The 21,685-nt window shown below is 37.0% G+C and overlaps 1 protein-coding gene across 2 annotated transcripts in view; it reads right to left on the reverse strand.

The window, feature by feature from the left end:
* OLFM3 (olfactomedin 3) overlaps positions 1–21,685 on the reverse strand; it is a 189,986-nt gene that overhangs the window by 13,072 nt on the left and 155,229 nt on the right. For both annotated transcript variants that reach the window (XM_011284827.4, XM_003990375.6), the window contains exons 3-4: positions 15,298–15,453; positions 10,044–10,263 (exon numbers count right to left, since the gene is read on the reverse strand). In XM_011284827.4, the coding sequence (XP_011283129.1) occupies positions 10,044–10,263; positions 15,298–15,453 (376 nt within the window). The remainder of the gene's footprint in view (positions 1–10,043; positions 10,264–15,297; positions 15,454–21,685) is intronic.

The raw sequence follows: 21,685 nt of genomic DNA on the forward strand, positions 1-21,685 counted from the left end.
ACACACACACACACACACACGTGAAGATACACACATGCGTGTGTACAACTTTAAAAAAATATTATTCTTACTGTTTTTGCAGAGGCTCTATATCTGGGCATACTTGGTGAGCAAGAGAAGCAGAAATTAAAAACAAAAAAAAGGCCAGTGTGTCTAGGGCACACTTGGAAAAGTAGAAGAGGTTGAAGAGGTGTTCCAAAAAATAAACTTGTAAAATCAGAGTATTTGTATTTTATTCAAGCTATGATAGGAAGCTATCAGAGTTGTAAGAAGATGGGGGGAGTGAGAGAATGTGAGCTACATCTAAAAAAGATCACTCTAGCTAGTATAATGGAAATTAATTATAGAGGGAGTACAGTATAGGAAGAAAAGACCAATTAAGAGATTGGCTCATTTGTCCAGGTGAGAGATGATGGAAGTGGTGTCGGGGATAGAAAATAGTAGATGGCTTGGGTTATGGTTTTTTTGGGATCACGTTGATAGGACTGGCTTCAGAAGAGATGCTAGGATGTAAAGTGAAAAGAGAAACTGAAGAAAACCTTAAATTAAAAAGATAGTCCAAGATAACATCCAAATTTGGGCTTGTTCAGCTGGGAAGATTGTAGTGCCGTTTACTCACATGAAGTGATTATAGAAGAAATGGGTTTGAGAGAGAAGATCAAGAATTCAGATTAAGTTGTTCATGATTAGTATGCATGCCAGTGGAGGGGTAAAGAAGATAATATAAAAATCTAGGGAGCAGAGACACCCTTTGAGACACAGTTTTGACAGTCTAGTGAAAGGCAGAGGCTAAATACTGCCTTGGAGGGTATATACAGAAAAGACAAAAGACATTTAGAACAGAGCTCTGGGGCATTGCAACCCAGGAAAAGAGCCCCAAAGAAGCTACAAATGGGACTTAAAAATAGTGTCATGTTAAGGGAAGAAAAGACAACCTTTTAAGAAGGATGAAGTTCTGACTTGGGGGGAATACCACTGAGATATCTAATAAAAATAAGATAACAAATATGACCATGGAAGTTAGTAACAAGAAGTCACTGGTGATGACAAGAATCAAATGAAGACAGTGTTAAGAACAGAAGCTGGATCACAATTGGTTTTGAAGACTGTAAATCAAAGCTGCACTATTGAAGATTCTTTCAAAGGAGAAGCAACAGGGAGATGGGGGTGGAGAAATATTGGGCCATGGGAACTTTTTATTGTGCTGGTGCTACTGTTTATTCCTAAAGGCAAACAATTTTTTCATAATCTAGTAGAGAGGGAGAAACTGAGATGGAAAAGAATAAACAAATGAACCCCATGAGTGGATGGTGGTTTAATCTATTTAGGCACCATGAGTAACCATGCTCTGTCCTTCTATACTTTTTTTTTTTTTTTTGGTTGGGGAGGTGTCTGTGTTTTTACTTCCACAAATTCCCAGAAAATTTCCAAGGAAATGTTGTTTGTGTAGTATATTCCATTCAGGTTAGAATGCTGAGGTGGGTGTTAGGAAATCTGGTTCCTAATGCAAGCTGCAGCGTTAAATCTCATGTAAAATTGGATAGTGCACTTACTCTGTGGAGTGGAGTTTCCTCATCTCCAAAAGGGAAGTTCTGAGGCTTGCCATTTTGTTATTCTAATTAAGGGAACTTTGGACATGGAATGGACAGACTTTTTTTATATGTTGCTGAGAAGAAGGTGGTATTTGTGGTTGTGGTAAAACACATACACACCATCAGGGTGATCATGGTTGTTGCCATCATCATCTACTCTTGGGAAGCAAAAAAAGCAGGGCTCTCACTGTTGATTTCTTTCCAGTTGAAGTTTATCTTCCAAATAGTTACCTGATTCCAAGCTAAAATTCATCCAAAAACTAAGGTTCAGGAATTTATAAACAATGGCTGGTTTTTTAGATATAATTTTATGGATCTTAGTGTTAAGTAAACAAAGGTATTTTCAGATTCTGATGGAGTGCAGAAATTGTAAAAGTAAAATAAACAATAGAAGTCATTTCTAGTTCTTGGCTCCCATAGACTAGTTTTTGTTCAAATAAATCATTATCTTTCTTATTTCATTCTCACTTTTCATGAGGACAAAGCCAGACAGAAAGGATAATTTCCCCCAAATGCCTGGAAGACAAATGTTCCTGCAAAAGTGGATGGCAAAGAAGGAAGTTAAGAGTTTTGCTTCACTGATTTTTATCCTGCTGTGCTTCTCCGTCTACAGTGAGACACATGAAAATATTAGCATTTTGTAATATATTGCATGTGTATGGTTATGTATGGTCACAAAATATGCAAATAACTGAGGAAAGTGACTGTTTTATTTTCTGATGACTTGTAGATCTTAAACTTTTTATAATCAGTTGCGATCCGTATTTATCAATCAGTGGCTTGGGGAAAGCTATCATTTGGGATTCAGCAGATCTGTTGCTTGGATCAACGAAGCATAAAAACCATCTGTCTTTTGTTTATTTCTTTAATATATAATTGTATTTTTAATATCCTGGACTAACAGTTTCTGGATTTAAATCCTAAGGCTATGCCCATGTAAATAAATTAAATGGAGTAGTGAATATATTTATGACATTATGTTGTTTCTTTTTACGTAAGGCCATTGGGGAACTCATTTAGCAAGTAGTAGATATGATTTGATCTTTAAAGTCTATTAAAGCTACTTAAAATAAGTTTGTCCCTACTTTACATAGTAAATTCAGTAAAGTATAGTAAAACCTGTGTGTATTACTTAAACTTTTATTTGCATATTTAATCCTACCCTTATACTGCTAAGAGAAAGGTGGTGATCATGATGGATATAATCGATGTAGTATCGGAGACGGCACTAGAATGAATTTTCAGTGGTGTCTAGTAAAAAAGATCAAGAGTAATATATTTCTAAATACTTTCACTTTTCCAAAATTAACAGTTTTAAACTTATTAATTATAATGGACGTTTATGCATGTGTATGATTCTGTATAATGATAAATATACTCAATAGGTAGCTGAGGAAAGTGACCATTTTATTTGTCTTGATTTGTTTCACGAAATATTTTTAAAATTGTGTCAACTTTTTGTGGAAGAGAGCTTATACTATGAACATAGGTTTAAGGAGAAGCCTATGTAACATCCAGATTGAATGAAGAACTAATTGTATTATGAAATCCCAAATAAATTGGCAGCTGATGCTTGCCTCTGAAAGCACAATTTTTATATCCCTGAACGTCTTATAATCTAGTTATAATTTAGGGCAATGTAGGACATAAAAAGGAATATAAATAATAAATAAGTTTATGGTAAAATATACCTATTACCCAAAAACGTGCTAAAATAACTAGGTTCTGGGATTCTGGAAGAATGTGTCATCACCAAGTACATGGGTAGGAGCAATTGCATTCTGTGTTACAATCTAGAATTTTAGGGAGTGTAGGGCTGTCCTTGGTGAAGGACTCATTTGAAGATCTCAGTTTAATCCATGGGATTATTTTTGTTAATTTCCCCTATTAAATTTCCAAGTTAAATCTCACAGTTTGACTTTTCTGTTAATTCCTGCTTTCACTGAGATTTTCAATGTCACTTGTTTTAAGTGCTAGGTAGACCATAGTTTCATGTGTTTTATAGTGAAATGTTGCATTGCCACGAAGAAAGAACAGATGGCAACAGAAACAAAGGTGAAAAAAGGATGTGCTTTTGTTGTCTTTTTTTCCCCAAAAGATTTTTGGTTTTGTAAAAGATACAGATGTTTTATATATTTGACATAGCCTCATTTATTTGTCGAAAGTAACATAAAGCTTTTTGCTTTGAAAATATTTGCTCTCAAACTCTCTGTAGACACTAATTTTTACCCATTATGTTATGGGTGTTTTATGATACTTAATTCAGCTGGAATAAGACCTAGATGGCCCCTGACCTCACAGAGAAAGGACAACTTGTTTTTAAGGCGGTAAAGATTAAAAAAATTTAAAAAAATGGCACATTTTTTCAGAAAATTTCCAAGTTTCATGAGAAGCGGGACAGGGGAATGTGGAAGACTATGCCAGGAGAAGCCAGCCATATAAAGGAGCAGTCGGAGAGGGCTCCACAGAAAAGTTGGTATCTCGTGTAAAATGCAAAATCATTAGAATTTGGATAGGTAAAGTGGAAGAGCATTCCATGAAAGGAGAGAAGAAGGTCAGTGTCCGGATAAGAAAGCATGCATGACTAAGGAACTGAAAGATTGGGATGGTTAAAACTTACAGTGAATACATGGGGAAAACTTGTGAGAAAAGGGCCAGAGAGTTAGGCAGAAGCCATGTCATCAAGACAGACCATGAAAAGCTATTTGGATTTAATTTTTAAAGAAAATAATTTAAACATAGGTGTAATATGACGAGATTTGCATTTGGAAAAGACTACTCTGAACACCTACTGTGGTGGAGAGGGAATAACTTCAGGTAAAGGGGAGTGGGTAGGACGCCATTGTGGCAATGCAACTGAGAGCGTGAGGAAGGCCTGTCTGGATTAGGGTGGTAGAAGTGAGGAAGCAGGAAAGAGGTGTTTTTGAGAGATTGGTTGGAGAGAGGAATGATGTGTGAGTGTATGTAGGTGAGGTTTAGGGAAGAATGAAAAAAGGACTCTCTGGCTCCTTGCTTTCTACATCAAGGAAGAAAGCTGGGGAAGAAATCTGCCTTTGAACTCAGAAGGGCTTGGATTTAAATATGTTGCCTCTAACATGCACTTTTGGTAAAATAATTTAAACTGAGTATAAATTGCCAGTAATATTGCCTAACCCAGAGTTCTTGCAGCAGTTAGACTTAAAACATTTAGAACAGCTGGCCATACTGCTAGTCAAGCAGTATCTCTCAGTACTGCTGTAGTGAGCTACTTCTGTGCTCCTTGTCGCCACTGAAATGCAGGCTTCTTGACTGTAGAGGGAGACAGTCTGCCTCTCATCTTTGTATCACCAAATACCTACCAAAGTAGCAGCACATATCGGAGAGTCAATAGATACTTGCTGAATGAGCAAATAAGACTATTGACACGTAGACAATTTGGTTTCCCTTTTAAAATTTAATTTGGCATAAACATGGCAAAGAGTAACCAAATGTCATTATTTGTGACCTAAAGTTTTGAGTGCTATGGATATTTCTGTTGAACGTGAAGCCTCAAAACTGTTAGTGTTAATAGAAAGATGGCATCCTGTGCTTCACTAGATGGCACCACACCATTGCCCTAAAGTAGAACTAACTTGAGGGAGTAGGGGGGCAGAGGGCTGATGATAATCCACATTAAACACCTGTTGATGATCTCAGGGTGTGTGTGTGAGCTTTAGGTGTGCTTTTTCCATCAGATTCTCACATGCGTATAATTATATTTTGCATGTCTAAGAATGGGATACTTATAAGATTAAGCACAGGGGACTTTATTCAGTCTCTCATAGGAGAAAATTAAGCGCTTAAGAAAGAACATTACTTCATTCAGGCCCCGAGAGTGCATTACTGTTGAAGCCCTCCCCTCCCCCCATAATTTCTACTTTCTCCAAAACTTTAACTCTCTAGTAGTAATAAGCTGAATGGTATCCTAGTGCTCTCAATGACTTGTGATTCCTTCACCTTATTTACTATTTAAGAGTAACTTAGACCTTGCAGGCAATGAAGCTAGTTTGTCTTTCAGTATCTTAAATTTATGTGATCTACAGTGTGACATTTTCCCTAAAAGCAAATTCATTGAAAAGGTGAGTGGAAATGCATTCATCATTGTTGAAATTTTATTCTGTTTCCCCAATCCATTTCTGCCCTCTGCTAATTGGTTGTTTGTGTTGAAAGGCTTTTGTGAAGAATGAAGATGCCGCTGATGGATGAGCCTTCCTGCTCTTCTTACTATATTGAGGATACTATAATTATCCAATGTCCCACTGCAGATCCAAAAGCAACTGGAATTTTAGATGCTTTTGGAACACTCAACTCCTGATGTTTGTTTTTTCTTTACATGTCCTGTTAATGGTCCTGATGTTGATTAATACCTGTTTTCTGAGTCAATGTGATCTGATATGTTGATAATTGGGCATTTAGTTATGAGTTGATAGTAGGCATGGTGTTAAAAGATGATTTGATCCAATCTTTATTAATTTCCAGCAAGTATAAATACTAAGTAGTATTAATCAAACTAGATCTTAAGACACCACTCACAATCATGTTTGTTTTTCTTATGGGAATATATGTATGAGATACTCCCTTTCAAACTGGAATAAGTTTTAAGTGGACAATATGAAGATTACTTCATTTTTCAAGGACGATGTGACTTCATACTTCATAGCATTAGGGCTGTCTCTACCTGAACATGTTTTTTACTTTGTAATTAACGATTATGATCCAGTTGATAAATATCATAAATATCCTCATTGCTTAGGATACTCTCAGTAGGTAGGTTTGCTATTGGACATAAAAATGGTGTGACGTAGAAAAGTATCCAGTTCTTGGGACAAAAAGCATAAATGACTTACAGTCATTGTTTGAGCCACTGGTCTCTCTACTAGGTAAGTAGGGATCTGAGGGCTGCTAATAATCCAGGAAAGAGTTTATAACATCTGAAAATTACTTCCAGTCTCTTGTAAGGTCATATCAATTCAAATAGCAACCATCTCATTAAGAAAGTTGAATACTGTTTACTGGTGTCTAATATTTGTGTTAGTTGCTGGATTTTGTTTTTGATTAGTTAAAATAAAACAAAATATTAACTAGTTAATGCAGTTAATTTGACAGTCACATTCTTTCAAACTTCGTTGTTTATGAAGGAAAACTAATAAAAAGAACCTTTGTTGTTAAAAAAATCTATATATTGTGGATTGCAGTCCTAAGGTTTAAGGACACCATAGAAATATTATCCATGGTTCAGTAAGGAGGAATAGGATGAATTTGTGTCCACTTAAATCAAAACCATTTTTCCCAAATACCATTTTCAATATTGAAGGAGGCTGTGTGTAGGAGTTACGTGTAGACTAAAAAAACAAGCAGAATTATGAAAGAGCTGAGAGTTGTGTAGATTTCATTTTCTAACTGTGGTAGACATTATTTCCAGCTGAGTCAACTCAGAATGTATGTTAGAAATGAATACATTCCAAGAATATTCCATGCCAGTCCCTCAAAAACCTGACTGGCACCCTTTAAGGTTCAAGGTGTTTACTAGCTAGAACTATTCTATTGCCTGTCCTTCTTTTAGTTGACTGCATGTATACTTAGCAGATAACTGGTGTCAGTATACAAAGTTGATGGCTTTGGTTTATTGTGAGATGCTAGGAACAACCAAGTGAATTGATTCTCAGGCTCTAGAGAGATTCATCTGTAACAACCAGTCCTCTTCCAAAGCAAGTAAAGCCCTACACAGACCAATCCTATGCACTGTCATTTACAGAAAATAGATATTTTTTTAATTAAAAAATTTTTTAAATGTTTATTTTTAAGACAGAGATACAGCATGAACAGGGGAGGGGCAGAGAGAGAGGGAGACACAGAATCTGAAACAGGCTGTGAGCTGTCAGCATAGAGCCTGGTGTGGGGTTCCAACCCACAAATTGTGAGATCATGACCTGAGCCAAAGTCGGACGCTTAACCAACTGAGCCACCCAGTGCCCCCAGAAAATCTTTAATCAAATATTTTCTGAGCTAATAAGAATGCATCTGGATATTTTTTTGTAACCCCCAAAGTAACTTAGATATTGAGGGCACTCAAACAAGTCTTGCCTTGAGATTTTCTTCTTATCTAGTTTGGTGGAGACTTCATCTGGCAAACTATGTAACATGTACAGTGAGCCAAAGGTATTTCATGATTTAAAAATAAAATACAACTTGGGGCGCTTGGGTGGCTCAGTTGGTTAAGTGTCTGACTTGATTTTGGCTCAGGTAATTATCTCGGGGTTTATGAGTTTGAGCCCCGCCTCAGGCTCTGTGCTGACAGGGTGGAGCCTGCTTGGGATTCTATCCCTCTTTCTTCCCTTCCCCCTTCCCAAAATAAATAAATAAACATTAAAAAATATATAGCAGAATTCACTTATGTCAGTAATATTTACCTAGTGTATATTAGCTGTAAACTTCATAACAATTATAAAAGAACAACATACAAGGAAATATTTAAGTGATACGTCAAATAAATAACTTTTGCTTAGCTTAGTCTTAGTAAGTCCTATACCACCTGATTGAAATATGTGGCTAAGAAAGCTTTTTTTTTTTCAAATAAGACTTGAAATAGCTAATATCTATTATTTGAAATTTATAAATTGTTACTATATGACTCCTTGTATAATTAATTTATTCAGCAAATACTCATTGAGTAATTTTTCTTTGTTAGGCAGTTTTCTAGGCATCGGGGAATATGCGATTTAGAGCGAGTATCATAGACATTGTTCTTGTTCCCATGGAACAAAAATCTAGGAAGATAGCCATCCAGTTACACATGCAATGATAATGAAGCATGAAAAGTGCAATCATTGGTGACCTATCAGGGTCTGGGAGCACCTAGCTGGGGCACATAGTATACATCGGGAGAGCAGTGAGGGAGTGTGGCAAGACATGACATTTAAACTGAGACCTGAAGAATGAATGGGAGTTTGTCTCATATGGCAAGTGTGTTGACACAGAAAGGATAAGCAGGGGGAAAATTTTTTCAGGAGAAGGGACAGCATCACAACACCTGCAATGAGAAAGTAGAGAACACACATGACTGGGATGTAGCGTGTGAGGGGAGGAGTGGCAGGACGCAAGGTGGAAGAAGTAGGGAGGGCCGCATAAGCTGTGGACTGTATCACAGGATGTAAGGGAGTCTAGGAGATTTTCCGCAGTGCAAGGTAATTTCAGATTGAGGCTTCAAAAAATCCTTTTGGCAATAATGTGAACAATGTGTGAAGGGGTGCAAGAATGGGAGTCATGGAATCCACTGGAGTCATGATTGTTAGTAAACTAGTTAAGGTGAAAAAGTGGGCCTTGACTGATGAGGAATAAAGATCTGAGGGTTCCTGTGTTAAGCTTTAGGGCTTACGTTAATTGTCTTCTGAGTAATTTTGTTGGAATCTCTTGGAAACCCTGGGATAATGGTAGTGGGGCCTCTAATGTGGTGATTTCCCACATTTTTAACTGTACTGAATGCAACTTTTGATATCTTCACTCTTTTTTTCATTTGAATTGCATTTGTAAAATAGTTTTTAAAATATTTGTCAGCCATTCAAATTTCAAATGTTTACATTTACTCTCTGGAGATGTCTTTAATAAAAATTGATGATCTTTTCCAAATTCTTCACTCCTCTTTTTAGTTTATTTTCTCTTTGAGAAAAGTTTTTCTTTCCTTTGGAGAATACTTTCCTGTGGTCATTGACTTGCCCTCTTTGTCATGTTACTTCATGTCGGCACCTAAAATAATATTCCTAAATGAACTTAATAATTCCTCTTTATTCAATTTGTGTCCGCATATTTATTTTGCATTAAGTTAGAGACTAGTCCCAGGATGATTTCATCTGAAAAATTACTACCTCATGAATAAAATGGAAGAGTTTGTGAATTTAGACCAGGTTGAACCATTAGGAGTCAAGAGCTAGAGTCCATATCTCATGTTGCATGCTTGGCCCTTTGCAAAGTAGTGAATATGTATTTGAGTAAGTGTCTCCCTCTTATTTCTTGTGTGGATCAGAACAGCCAAATGATGGCCACTGTCTATAATAGAGGAATTGCTTTTGTTTGATTTAATCACTGCTGTTTCATATTTGGTCCCAGGGTAACTTTTTTCCTAGCCTCTAACTTTCTCCACTACCAAAAATGCCTCTCCTCCCCTCTAGCCAAGCAATGATTGACCATCCCATATTATCATATAGCCAATAGAATTGTGTTATTTCAAGTCACCAAATGGTAACAGGGTGCTCTGAAAATTAGGCAACCTTTAAATAATACTGATTACATAGGCATGCTTAAGTCATTGAGGAATACTTACTTTACACTTAGAAAGCAGGCATCGGTTTCCCTGTAATAGGTATTCATGACTATTTGCAAAGCGTAGGAATGCAGTTTTCATTGAAACCACTTAAAAACACAACATGTTGTACTCACTCAGCTTTTTCATGCAGTCACGAAGCCTGGTCTCTAGGCTAAGCACCCTCTGGTGCAGTTCCTCGTAGTCATAGGCACCGATTTCCTCTTGAATCCCAGTGAGGACGGCAGACAGATTCCGGATTTCCTCTTTAAACTGGGTGATTAACTTGGCATCCGTTTTGTACTGTTCTAGGACTGGGATCAAGGGCAGGAGTTCATCCATCTTCTCTTTCAACTCCTGCAAAAAGCAGGCAGCTGTTTTTGAGAGTCATTTAAACAGATCAAGCAGCTACATTCTTGTTAATATGATACCTAAAGGGGATTATTAAAACAGATTTAAAATTCCTTTTTTTGAAAATTAGAAGAAAAATTTTACTGATGTATAATCAGGATGTAACGTTACATTAGTTTCAGGTATACAACATAATGATTCAATATTTGTATATCAAAGTAGATCAAAATCGTACTGATTTTTGGTTGAAATTAAGTACTGTGAAAATGTAAGTGGCTACTGTGATTATTAGTAGTAAATCCATTTATCTCAGTACTAGAACCTCTCTTTAAATGGTTAGGTGCTTTTCTATTAAATTGATCCTTATCATAATTACAAAAACTTCTTACAGTAGCATTTAAGAGTTTGTGTTATTTCACTTTCTAGGAGCATTTTATAAAGCGAACAATGCAGTATTTGTTTAGCAAATAAAATCAGGATCCATCTTCGATTATGAATTACTAGAAACAGGTCAAATATCCTATGTCAACTCTAATTACCCAATGACTAATTATCTCTGTTAGGGGGTACTTAGAAGAAATTTTGGATCCTATAACAACAGCTTTTCTGTAACACTTAGAATGTTTCCATCCCCTTCCGGAGTGCTCAGGTATTCCTCACGCTTCTTAATATCCATCTTACCACAGTATCATTAGGAAGGTAAGTTCAGCAAGCACAATAAATCATGAAAAGCTTCTCAAATCTCAAAGAAATGCATGTTGCTGTTTACCATTTTGAATTATTACCCACACTCTGACTCCATTTGCCTTAGCATAGATAATTTAGAGCTCTTTAAGGAAGGCAGAGTTGCTTACCCAGGGAGTGAATTAACTCTCTTAACTCTTTCAGGGACCAAAGTGCTCACAGTTTATGTAACTCAGGACCTAGTCGTACAGAGTTGTTCGAAACTGCAAAGTTGGTTTTCATCTGGAGAACAAGAAGCATATTTGGCAACATGGTGTCTCTCATTCCTAGCATCATGGAACTGAGCCCCACCTGCAGTTTTTACTTTCAAGGTCTAGGTGTGTCACCTTTTCTTTTCCTTTCATTTGGTGGTGGTGGTCAGTGAAAATATTTCATGAGTGTGATTCGGTTATGAGTTTTTTTTACAGATGGTCTCATTTGTGGAAAGAGCTGTCACTGTGAGGATCATTTGAGAATAATCCATACGTGCTGTCAGGAACCATGTTGTACACTAACTAATTTGAGGAGCTGAAAATTGCATTTTAAAATTACATTTGGAAGATCTTATTACTATAAACGCATTAAAATAGCAGGAGCTCCCATTGCTGCCCTGATTTATGGGCTTAGGTTTCTTGTGGGGAAGTTTCCACTCGTTCTGTAAGCTCAGAATTTTTTGAATTTGTATATATGCCCATGTTGAGTGGGAGGGACAAAGTCTTAATAATGAGAAAGATTTCATAAATATCACAATGAAAAGGTGGAATTGCATAGCTTTACTCATTTTGGTGGCTCATTTTGAAATAAACTTATTAGTTTGAGCATTCTGTGGCATCCCAAAAGAAAAACACAATTGCTTCATTATGATTTTAATAAGAGTTCTGTTGGTAGCCTTTGCTGCATATTATAGCAACAGTTACTATGAAGAGTTTTATGTTACACTGTGGGAATATTGAAAAGAGAGCAATTCAGTGTCACAATTTTGGTGACTTTTTCTTCCCCCTGAACCAAAAAAACAAACAAACAAAATAAAACTAGGTAATTGTATTTTTTTGGATCTTTTCAAAAATTCATAATTGGATTATTGGTAATGAGTTTTGAAATCCTGGATACTAGTCAGGGAACAGTGGAAAGTTTGACCAATATACATGTCAAATACTTAAAACGTTAAAGGAGAATAGCATAGATCTTTACTTATTAATTTCTTCGAGAATTTCACCTTCTGCTGTGTTGTTGTTACAGTAGCAAAAGTTGTAGCCAGACTATTTTGCCCAACCGTGATCTCTTCATATAAGAATGATAGTCTCAAGTATGATACCTACAACAGGATTTCCGTCTTAAACAGTATAGAAGAGGGTGGCTGGGTGGCTTCGTCAGTTGAGTGTCAGACACTTGATTTAAGCTCAGCTCAGGTTATGATTCCAGAGTGGTGGGATTGAGCCCCGCATTGGGCTCTGCGCTGACTGAGGAGCCTGCTTAAGATATTCTCATTCTCATTCTCATTCTCATTCTCTCTCTCTCTCTCTCTCTCTCTCTCTCTCTCTCTCTCACTCATGCATTCTCCTTCCACATTTCTACCCCACTCATGCTCTCTCTCAAAGAAGTATAGAAGACAAAATCTCAGTATTTTTGATAAGTTGAAAATAGTTTACCAGAGGAAGATTTTCTTCAGTCTAAAAGGATTCTTTGATGTTAAAGTGACTTTTGGAATGTTCTAGTTCTTCTTCTCAAATATGGCACCTCAGCACATAGTGCCAAATCTGACTGGGTATATAAATCTGACTGAGCTGTCAGGCTCAGGGAATACATAAATTCAGCAAACACATTGAGCATGTCATTATTATCATTAAATTTCATCTGTAATCTACTCAGAGGAAATACAGCACTGGCTTAGGAGGTTTACCTCTAGAGCTGGACTTTGTGGTTCTGATGCATGTTAGATATACAAGGCTGAAAAAATGACATCAGTTTCTTCATCTGAATGATGGAGATAAATATAGAACCTACTTTATAGTATTGTTGAGAGGATTAAATTAGTTACTATGTACTTAGGTTTGTCAAAACTGTTGAATATAATTCTTGAGAAAAATAATAAGATTGTTATTTGGATTTTTGCGTATAACTCAAGTATCTACTTGGATTACATGTAAAATCAAAATCATTACTTCATATGGTGCTGCCTGAAAATTAAGTTTTCTTACTGGCAGCCTGCCTGCTGCTAGGCAAACTCCTAGAAAAGGCCAATTATTGCCTTGACTTTGTCTCAGCTTTGTATCTTTCTGTTTCAATGTTCTTTCAAGAGTTCCCACAGATGCACATGTTTCATCCCACTTCCAACCCTGCCAGGCCTGGCATCCTAAAACTGTCCCTTGGCATCGCAGAGTTCAGCACTGTCCATCTGAGCTTGAATAATTTTTACTCCGCGCCCGACACCCTGAGCACCTCTCCTTGTGTCCTTCTTCCTTTCTGGGAGTGCTCCCCTATGCTGTCAGTGACAGCTTACCATTTCCTGCTTTGTCGATGGCCTTGGCATTGGGCTCATGTTACCCTTCCACAGTCTACACCCTAACCCTGAACACTGAGAATCTTCTGATCTTCTGTTTTTCTCATATCCTCTGTGATTCAGGTGGTTGTTTGGTGTGTGTGTTGGGGGGGACTGGTCCAAACTGCTTTCTTAAAAATTGCCAAATTTTATAACTTTTCCCCGATGTTCTCTAAATGAAATTAAATAAAATTACTCTTTGTGCTGCTAAATAATATTTATGCTTCTATTTGCTGTCAATTTCATGTGCCTTGTTTTAGTTGTCTTTTATAGAAGAGAGATCCTTATATATCCAGCAGAGGGCCCAGCACTGCCTTGTACACAGTGCATGCTCAATAAATATTGGTTAGCATTAGCTTATTTGCTCCTCAGCCTTATTTTTTGTTTTATTTTTTTATTTTTTGCTGTTTACCATTCCCCCATAAATTCTGGACTCATCCAGTTCACTCATTCTCTCATTTCCAATTGTGTTTACATTTATTGTATCTTCTCAGTCTTGCTCTAATTCTAATTTCTTAACCTACTAGCTTTGTTTTTCAATTTAAACTTCATGATTCATCACTTGAGCCTCATCTCCTGTCAGTACCCTCAACTTTCTTACTCCTCTGTTCCTTCTGTTGTACCTCTCTGGTAAAACTTTATGTATTTATGTATGTTTATTATTTATTTTTGAGAGAGAGACAGAGTGAGCAGGTGATGGGGAGAGACAGAGGGAGACACAGAATCCGAAGCAGGCTGCAGGCTCCGAGCTGTCAGCACAGAGCCTGAACCAGGGCTCGAACTCAGGAACCAGGAGATCATGACCTGAGCCCAAGTTGGTCGCTTAACTGACAGAGCCACCCAGGCGCCCCTCTCTAGTATAACTTTAAAACTGATTCAGTGAAGAAACTGCTTCCTGTACATCCCTACTCAGTCTCCTGAGCACCAATGAAGACAATTACACAGCCATGAAAACATCTGCCGTATCAAAATGTGCTGTGCAGAGATCCTGTTACATCCTAGCTCCCTGCCCTTAAGATTCTGTGTGAAAAGCACTTCTGATGCTTAAACTCAGGCCCACTCCCTCACCATCAGCAGTGAATCTCACTCATGACAGAAGGGAGGAAAAACAAACCATTATGTTTATAAAACCACAGGATGTCCTATAAATGATGTGCTATCCCTTTGGAGGCAGATAATTTGTTTTAATAGAGATTCAAATGGTAGTATCATAGTCAGATTCTTAAAATCTATGGCACTGTCACACATGGGTATGAAAAGTCCACATAGCATGCTTAAAAACACTATTCCTCTATTTTCAGTGTTTCCGGATAATTGCCAAAAATAACTTTAAAGTCTAAGAGAAGACTTTGTATAAAATTAGGAAACAGCCCTCTTTATTTTTGTATGATATTAATAATGGTATTGTTGCCTCTGTTAATAATTTATATTCTCTGTCTCCTCATATTAGCAGGGCATTAAGTCATCAGAAAAAAACTTTGATAAATTTAGTTGTTTTCCTTGAGATTTCCCCTTGTCTTAGATATTGAATGGCCTGTAAATCTATCCATAAACTCCACCAAACTCTAGGAGGATTATGCTCTTTTTATAGCAAGTCTTCTATGCATTCCTACCAGCTAATGGTCAGTTTCAGTGGAGAGATGATTGATGTCCCCAGTGAGTCTTTAACCTTGCACATATGGGCAGATGCACAGTTATTTCTAGCTGATTGCCATGCTGGCTGTCCATTGCACTCAGTGTCTGATTTGGATTGACAAGATTGCAGAAGTCAAACCTACTTGAAAATGCTTGGTCATTAGTGTCTTCCGATCATCTTCAATCTGCCGAAACTTGGCCTTCAGCCCTTTCATTTGGGTTTCCATTTTTAGAACATATTGGAAATCTCTCTGAGTTCTCAAGTTTAAGACTTCAATAGACTGGGACATGTTCTGAACCTGTTAAACAAGAACATTTGACTATACATTATTGTCTATTTACAGGTATATGCAATCACTACTGAAGTAGCAAAAATGACAAAGAACTGTAAGTGCCAAATCCGTATTTGTATCCCCACACGATAGGTTTTCAAGACAATTCTTTATGATAAACATTCAAAAAATTCAGCAAGGGAAAATTAAACTGAGGCAAGAAATAATAATAAAATTGACATCCTAGGATTAGAGAGAAATAAATAACTTCAAATAAGAATTTAATCAGAAAAGTAAATTTGAAATACGGAATTTTCATTCTAGGACTTTGCAAGCTTATTATGTCCCAAGCCATTAAATGTTAAAATAATTTGTTTCTCTAAGTACTAACTCCGATTTCTTCAAGATGTGGGATGTTTAGCAACTGTGGATGATAGTGACATGTCCAACACAATTAGAACACATTCATTCCTGTATGGTTTCTTTGACATCCTAAGTTCTCCCAACGGTGAGATTGAATTGACCGAGAAGCATGGTGGCAATGCTGGCACACCTCCAAGCTTGGAGAGCATACTGTTTAAGAGACCTGGAAAACAGCAGCTCTGTCAAATGGTTGGTAGGTAGGCAGTAAACACAGATTAAGCTGATGGTACCTTGTAGGTTTATTGGGCCCTAGGCTATGTAGAAGTAGGAAATGGATGACCTATAAAAATGAGGAAAGAAGCATGCTCTAATTTTTGTGTCAGCAAAAACCTCAAAACAAAGTGAAAACCTCTAATAGTTGGAGAGCTGTTAGATGAATTGTGGAATGGAGTATGAACACGCTATTTTAAAGGATAGGCTAGATTTTTATATCTTGGTACTCAAAGTATTGTGTACAGAGCAAGTTTGACATCACTTGGGAAACTTAAAAATATAGGATTTTGGGGCCTATGCCACAGCTACTGAGTCAGAATCTGCATTTTATCAGAATCCCCAAGTGATTCCTGTGTTTATTAAATTTTGCTTAACATGGAGAAATTTCCATGAGAAAAGTGAGAAGAGCTTGTATGTGTGTGTGTGTGTGTGTGTGTGTGTGTGTGTGTGTGTGTGTGTAACATACACATAAAAGAAAATGGGGCGGTAGGTGATGGGTGTTGAAGAGGGCATCTTTTGGGATGAGCACTGTGTGTTGTATGGAAACTAATTTGACAAAAAAAAAATCATATAATAAAAAAAAGAAAATAGGGCATATGAGCAAAAAATCATGGTAGAGAAAGGTATTAAAGATTAGAAGAATACATACTGGGTTGTTTTCCTTTTTTAATGTTATTTAGTTAGAGACTGAGTGAGCAGGGAAGGCACACGGAAAGAATCTCCACACTGACGGTGCAGAGCCCAATGCAGGGTTAGATCTCACGAACCGTGAGATCATGACCTGCGCTGAAATCAAGAGTTGAATGCTTAACTGACTGAGCCACCCAGGCACCCCTGGGTTGTTAGTTTTCTGTGAAATGTGGGTAAGAGGAGAAGTAATAAATATTGTAGAAAGGAGTCCCTGTTAAACAGAATATATATAAATCTGCCTAGAATTATATGTTTTATTTTTATGAAATGGAAACATGAAAGCACCAAAAAAAATTGTGGTGGACTTTGAGATGAATTTTACTTTGTTTCATAGATTTTTATGCATTATTCTATTTATTTTTAAAAATGTATTATGCAATAAGTAAAAATTTTTTTTCATTGCAACAATTGTGAGTTGAAAATAAGGAAGCAGTGATTTATTCAGACACAAATTTTTGTCATCAGGTATGTCACAAAGCTCAGTGGACTAGCTAGCTATGAAGAGCCCATTGTTGGTACATTCGTCAGCTTGGAACATTCCAAGAAGGCAGAGCATTCTGCTGCCTTGGCTTGCATACTTCCTCTATTTTTCTTTTTAAAGAAGGTTATCTTTTACTGTTTTTTTTTCTGCTGTTTTGATCCATAATCCTGCCCTTTATAAATCCTGTATTCTCAAGACATGTGATAGCCTAGCTTATATTAAAACTAATTGTGTAATATATGTTGGGTGGGAGCACAGAAGTGACTGCCCTTCTGTGAGCTCCAAAGGTGAGAAGCTGCATCTTATTCATACTTTTTATTCCCAACACCCTACACAGAACAAGGCACAGAATAATTGTTCAATAAATACCTGTTGGTTAAAATTATCTTATGCTTCCAATACTTGTAATAAGTAATTAGTATTTTTTAAATTTGAGAGAAAGAGCATGCACAGTGCGTGAGAGCTCATGAGTGGGGGTGGGGTGGAGAGAGAGGGAGAATCCCACGCAGGAACCACACTCTGAGTGCAGAACCCGATGCCAGAACTCGAACTCACGATCCATGAGATCATGACCTGAGCCCAAATCAAGAGTTGGACACTTAACCAACTGAGCCACCCAGGCACTCCAGTTACTAGTATTTTAAGGAAAGTTCCTTCCTTCTGTCACTGTGACACTGTAGCAGTACGTGACTCCCAGATATTTCTTAATTTGCTATCATTCCTACTTAGAAAGCTTCATTCTTTTAAATCTTCAGTGGAGCACAAAATTACTGAGACAGCATTGAAACCTGGAGATGTAACTGCATCTTGGATAAATGTAATGCTTTCAAAATAATTTTGAACTTCATTACAGTTAAGTATGAATAAAGAAAAGCCATTTGTATTAAAGAAACCATCTACACATTTGAATATGGCATTCATCTCTGAAGCTGCCCATCACTGGCATGACTGATACTTTCCTAGGAATGCCGTGGGTTGGGCAGAGTCCATACAAGTAGAAAATGATAGGCAAGTGAAATATTCTGTCTAAAATTAAAACAGCCTCTCTTATCTTGCCTCTGCCCTAGTAAGGTAATTTTCAACTTATTTGTGTTGTGGCAAATGCACTGGGAGAATTGTGGCCTTCTATATTGTAGAAATATGCATAATTATAAGAGCTGCATTTGGGATAATGGATAGAGACGGAGCTGTCTAATTGGAGAGGATTTGGGTCTGGGCTGTCTTTTGCTTTGTCTGATGACTATACGTAGGAATGTTTAGTTTTCCACTGTTTACAGAGACCCTCCCACCCCCAGGATCAATTTCCTGATGATACCTGATACTAGATCCCTATAGTTACACTTGTAGAAAGGAGACCCATCTGCTGTGGTTCCTCTTTGACTCTGTTTATCTCTGATGTTTTACAGTTTAGTTTTTCATATGTGTCCCTGTGCTTAGACCCTTCTCTACATCGTTCAGCAAGCTCATTGTCTCCCTTCATTAATAATTTTTGAAACTAGTTATCTTGGATCTTTGTATAAATAAAATGTTTGAGGCCTCTCTGAAGTTAACAAATTAACTTAAATTTTCAGTCTAATTCATAATTAAGGTAGAGATTACTCGGGGGGAAAAAAAAGACTACAGTTCAGTATGTTTGGATAGCCTTGACATTAACAAAACTAAATAGAAATTCTTTGCTGTAGGTCTTCACAGAACCTTTAGTATTAAACTGTGTGGTAGAAATCTTCAAGAGTGAAGTATCATGAATAGTGTTTCTTAAAATCATTTTACTAGGAGGATGTCACTGGTATCCTATTCCAAAAATCACACTTTAGGAGATACTGTCCTAGACATGCAGGACATCTCCAACTGTACAGAGAAGCTACACAGCTAACAAACTTTTTAATTATTAAAAAAAATTCATTTAATGTTTTTATTTATTTTTGAGAGAGAGAGAGACAGACAGACAGACTGACAGACACACCCAGCATGAGTGGGGGAGGGGCAGAGAGAGAGGGAGACACAGAATCCAAAGCAGGCTCCAGGCTCTGAGCTGTCAGCAGAGAGCCCAGTGCGGGCCTTGAACCTGTGAACCACGAGAGCATGACCAGGCCAAAGTTGGACGCTTAACCCACTGAGCCACCTAGATGCCCCAGCTAACAGGCTTTAAAAAAAAAAATGTTAATTTGTTTTGAGAGAGAGAGAGAGTGAGAGCACAGAGGAGGGGCAGAGAAAGAATCCCAAGCTGACAGCACAGAGCCACACATGGGGCTTGAAATCATGAAATGTGAGATCATGACCTGAGCAGAAACCGAGAGTCAGATGCATAAGCAATGGAGCCACCTGTGCCCTGCTAACAAACATTTTTTTAAATGAACAGTTGTAGTTTGGGCATATTAAGACCTGAAATATTGGGAAAACAATTGTAATTCTTTAAATATTAAGTAATGTAGATATGGTTAAAAATATTTGACAGAACATTGCTTAAATTAGTATGGGTACCACCTGTGACATTCTGGATGACACTAGCATGGTGTTGAGAAAACACAGAACTGATCTGGTAAAGCCCCATAATACACTGGTTGAGTGACACTGGTAGGTTTTTTAACCTCAAAAAGCAGTTTCTTTTTAGGTAAACTTAGAAGGGCAGGTTCCTCAGCTGTGAGGATTGAATGGAGTGGATACAGATATGGGAAATACTGTTATCAATATTGTTAAAAACATTTCCTTAGGGGCACCCGGGTGGTTCAGTTGGTTAAGTGTCCGACTCGATTTCAGCTCAGGTCATGATCTCACGGTTCAGTTTGTGAGTTCAAGCCCTGCACTGGGCTCTGTGCTGACAGTGCAGAGTCTGCTTGGGATTCTCTTTCTCTTATGTGCACACTTTCTCTCAAATAAATAAATAAATCTTTAAAAACATTTCCTTATTATGTGACTAAATTAGTTCTTTGGTTAATGGTGAGTGGGCGGCCTAAACTCATGCTCCGGTTTTCCATCCAGTGCCTTGGATATTTGTGAAACTATAGAGAAGTCCATAAGAAAAACTGGCTCAGTCTGAATAAGGAGTGCTTATTTCAGATGGTTTTTTTTTGGGGGGGGGGTCATTGCAGCAAATCAGTGCCACTCCCTTCTTCAGCCCACTCCAAGTAATGTACATAATTTACTATTACTATTCCCTCCTATACACTATTCCCTCCTATAATACTCTCAAATGGTAAATTTAATAAACATAACTTGTAGAGACCTAGATTTTGTTAATAAATTTTGTGGGGTTTTTTGTTAATTAGATACAATGACTTTTTAAAGGTGTGATTTTTCTAGAATTTCTTTAAATCATTAAACACATTGCATATTAGATGGGGTGGTCGTATCAGTGATGGCTTGTGGTCAACCTCCTTGGTTGTATTTTTTTGCCTTCTTCATCCAACACTAATTCCTGGTTTTATCATAGTTCTGGAGTACATTTCACTTTGGACCTGTAGAGGGTATTATCCACCTTCTAACACTTTATTTGAACTTTCTCAACTGATTTCAGAAGAAATCTGTGTGTTTTTTTTTTTTCCCAACAGGTTCAGAAGAGATGTCTGAATCTGTATGGGGGGAGGTATGGATATGTAATGCTATATTGAAAAAAAATAACAAAAATAAGGGTAGAGTATCTAAGAATGTTTCTCACCATAGTTGACATAGAAAAAAGATGCTTTTGCACAGAAAAAGAATATAGGATCAGAAAGTCTATGATTTGAGGGGAAATAGTTAATAGAAAAGCAAATTTAATAGAAAAGCAAAATTGGATTTAAAAGATTAAATCTTTTTACTAATGTAATATCCCTAGTAACCAAACAATATTAAACTATATATTTGGAGTTTTTTTCATAGAAATAAAGAAAACCAAGATTGGTAAGGTATACCCAAGAAAAATCATTCCAGTTCATTTGTCATGATTTCTAATAGCTGAGAGGCACATTAGCTAGAGTCGTTAACTTGAATGAAAATGACATTTGCTTTTGTCTGGGGGACAGATATTGAAGGAGCAGGGAAGATAGGATCTTATAAAAAGAGACATAAGAAGAGAGAATCGATAGATTGATGATAGCTCTGAGGAGAGGGGGAGGGAAAACAGGACTAATCATTTTATAAAAACAAGAAAAAAGCTTTCTTAAAATTTTAGAGCATCAATAGACTTCCAAATAATGTACATGGAGGAAATTTATTTTCATTATATGGCAGTAGAAGAAAGTTATTGTTGCTAAGCTTGAAATTGCATAAAGTAGGCATGCCTATATTAACAAATTTGATGCTTTCATTTTTCTGGCTTCTCTTAACTTTGCTTAAAAAGTTCTCATTCAATGCCATCATTGTATGAATGATCATAGAAATGATATTGCACTGAGTGAATGGTTGAGCATGATGTTCTCTAAAAGCACATACTACCTAATTTATCTTATTATCCCTGAAGGTACTTAAAATTCC

The sequence above is a fragment of the Felis catus genome, chromosome C1, assembly GCF_018350175.1.
Source record: "Felis catus isolate Fca126 chromosome C1, F.catus_Fca126_mat1.0, whole genome shotgun sequence".
Classification (NCBI taxonomy): domain Eukaryota; kingdom Metazoa; phylum Chordata; class Mammalia; order Carnivora; family Felidae; genus Felis; species Felis catus.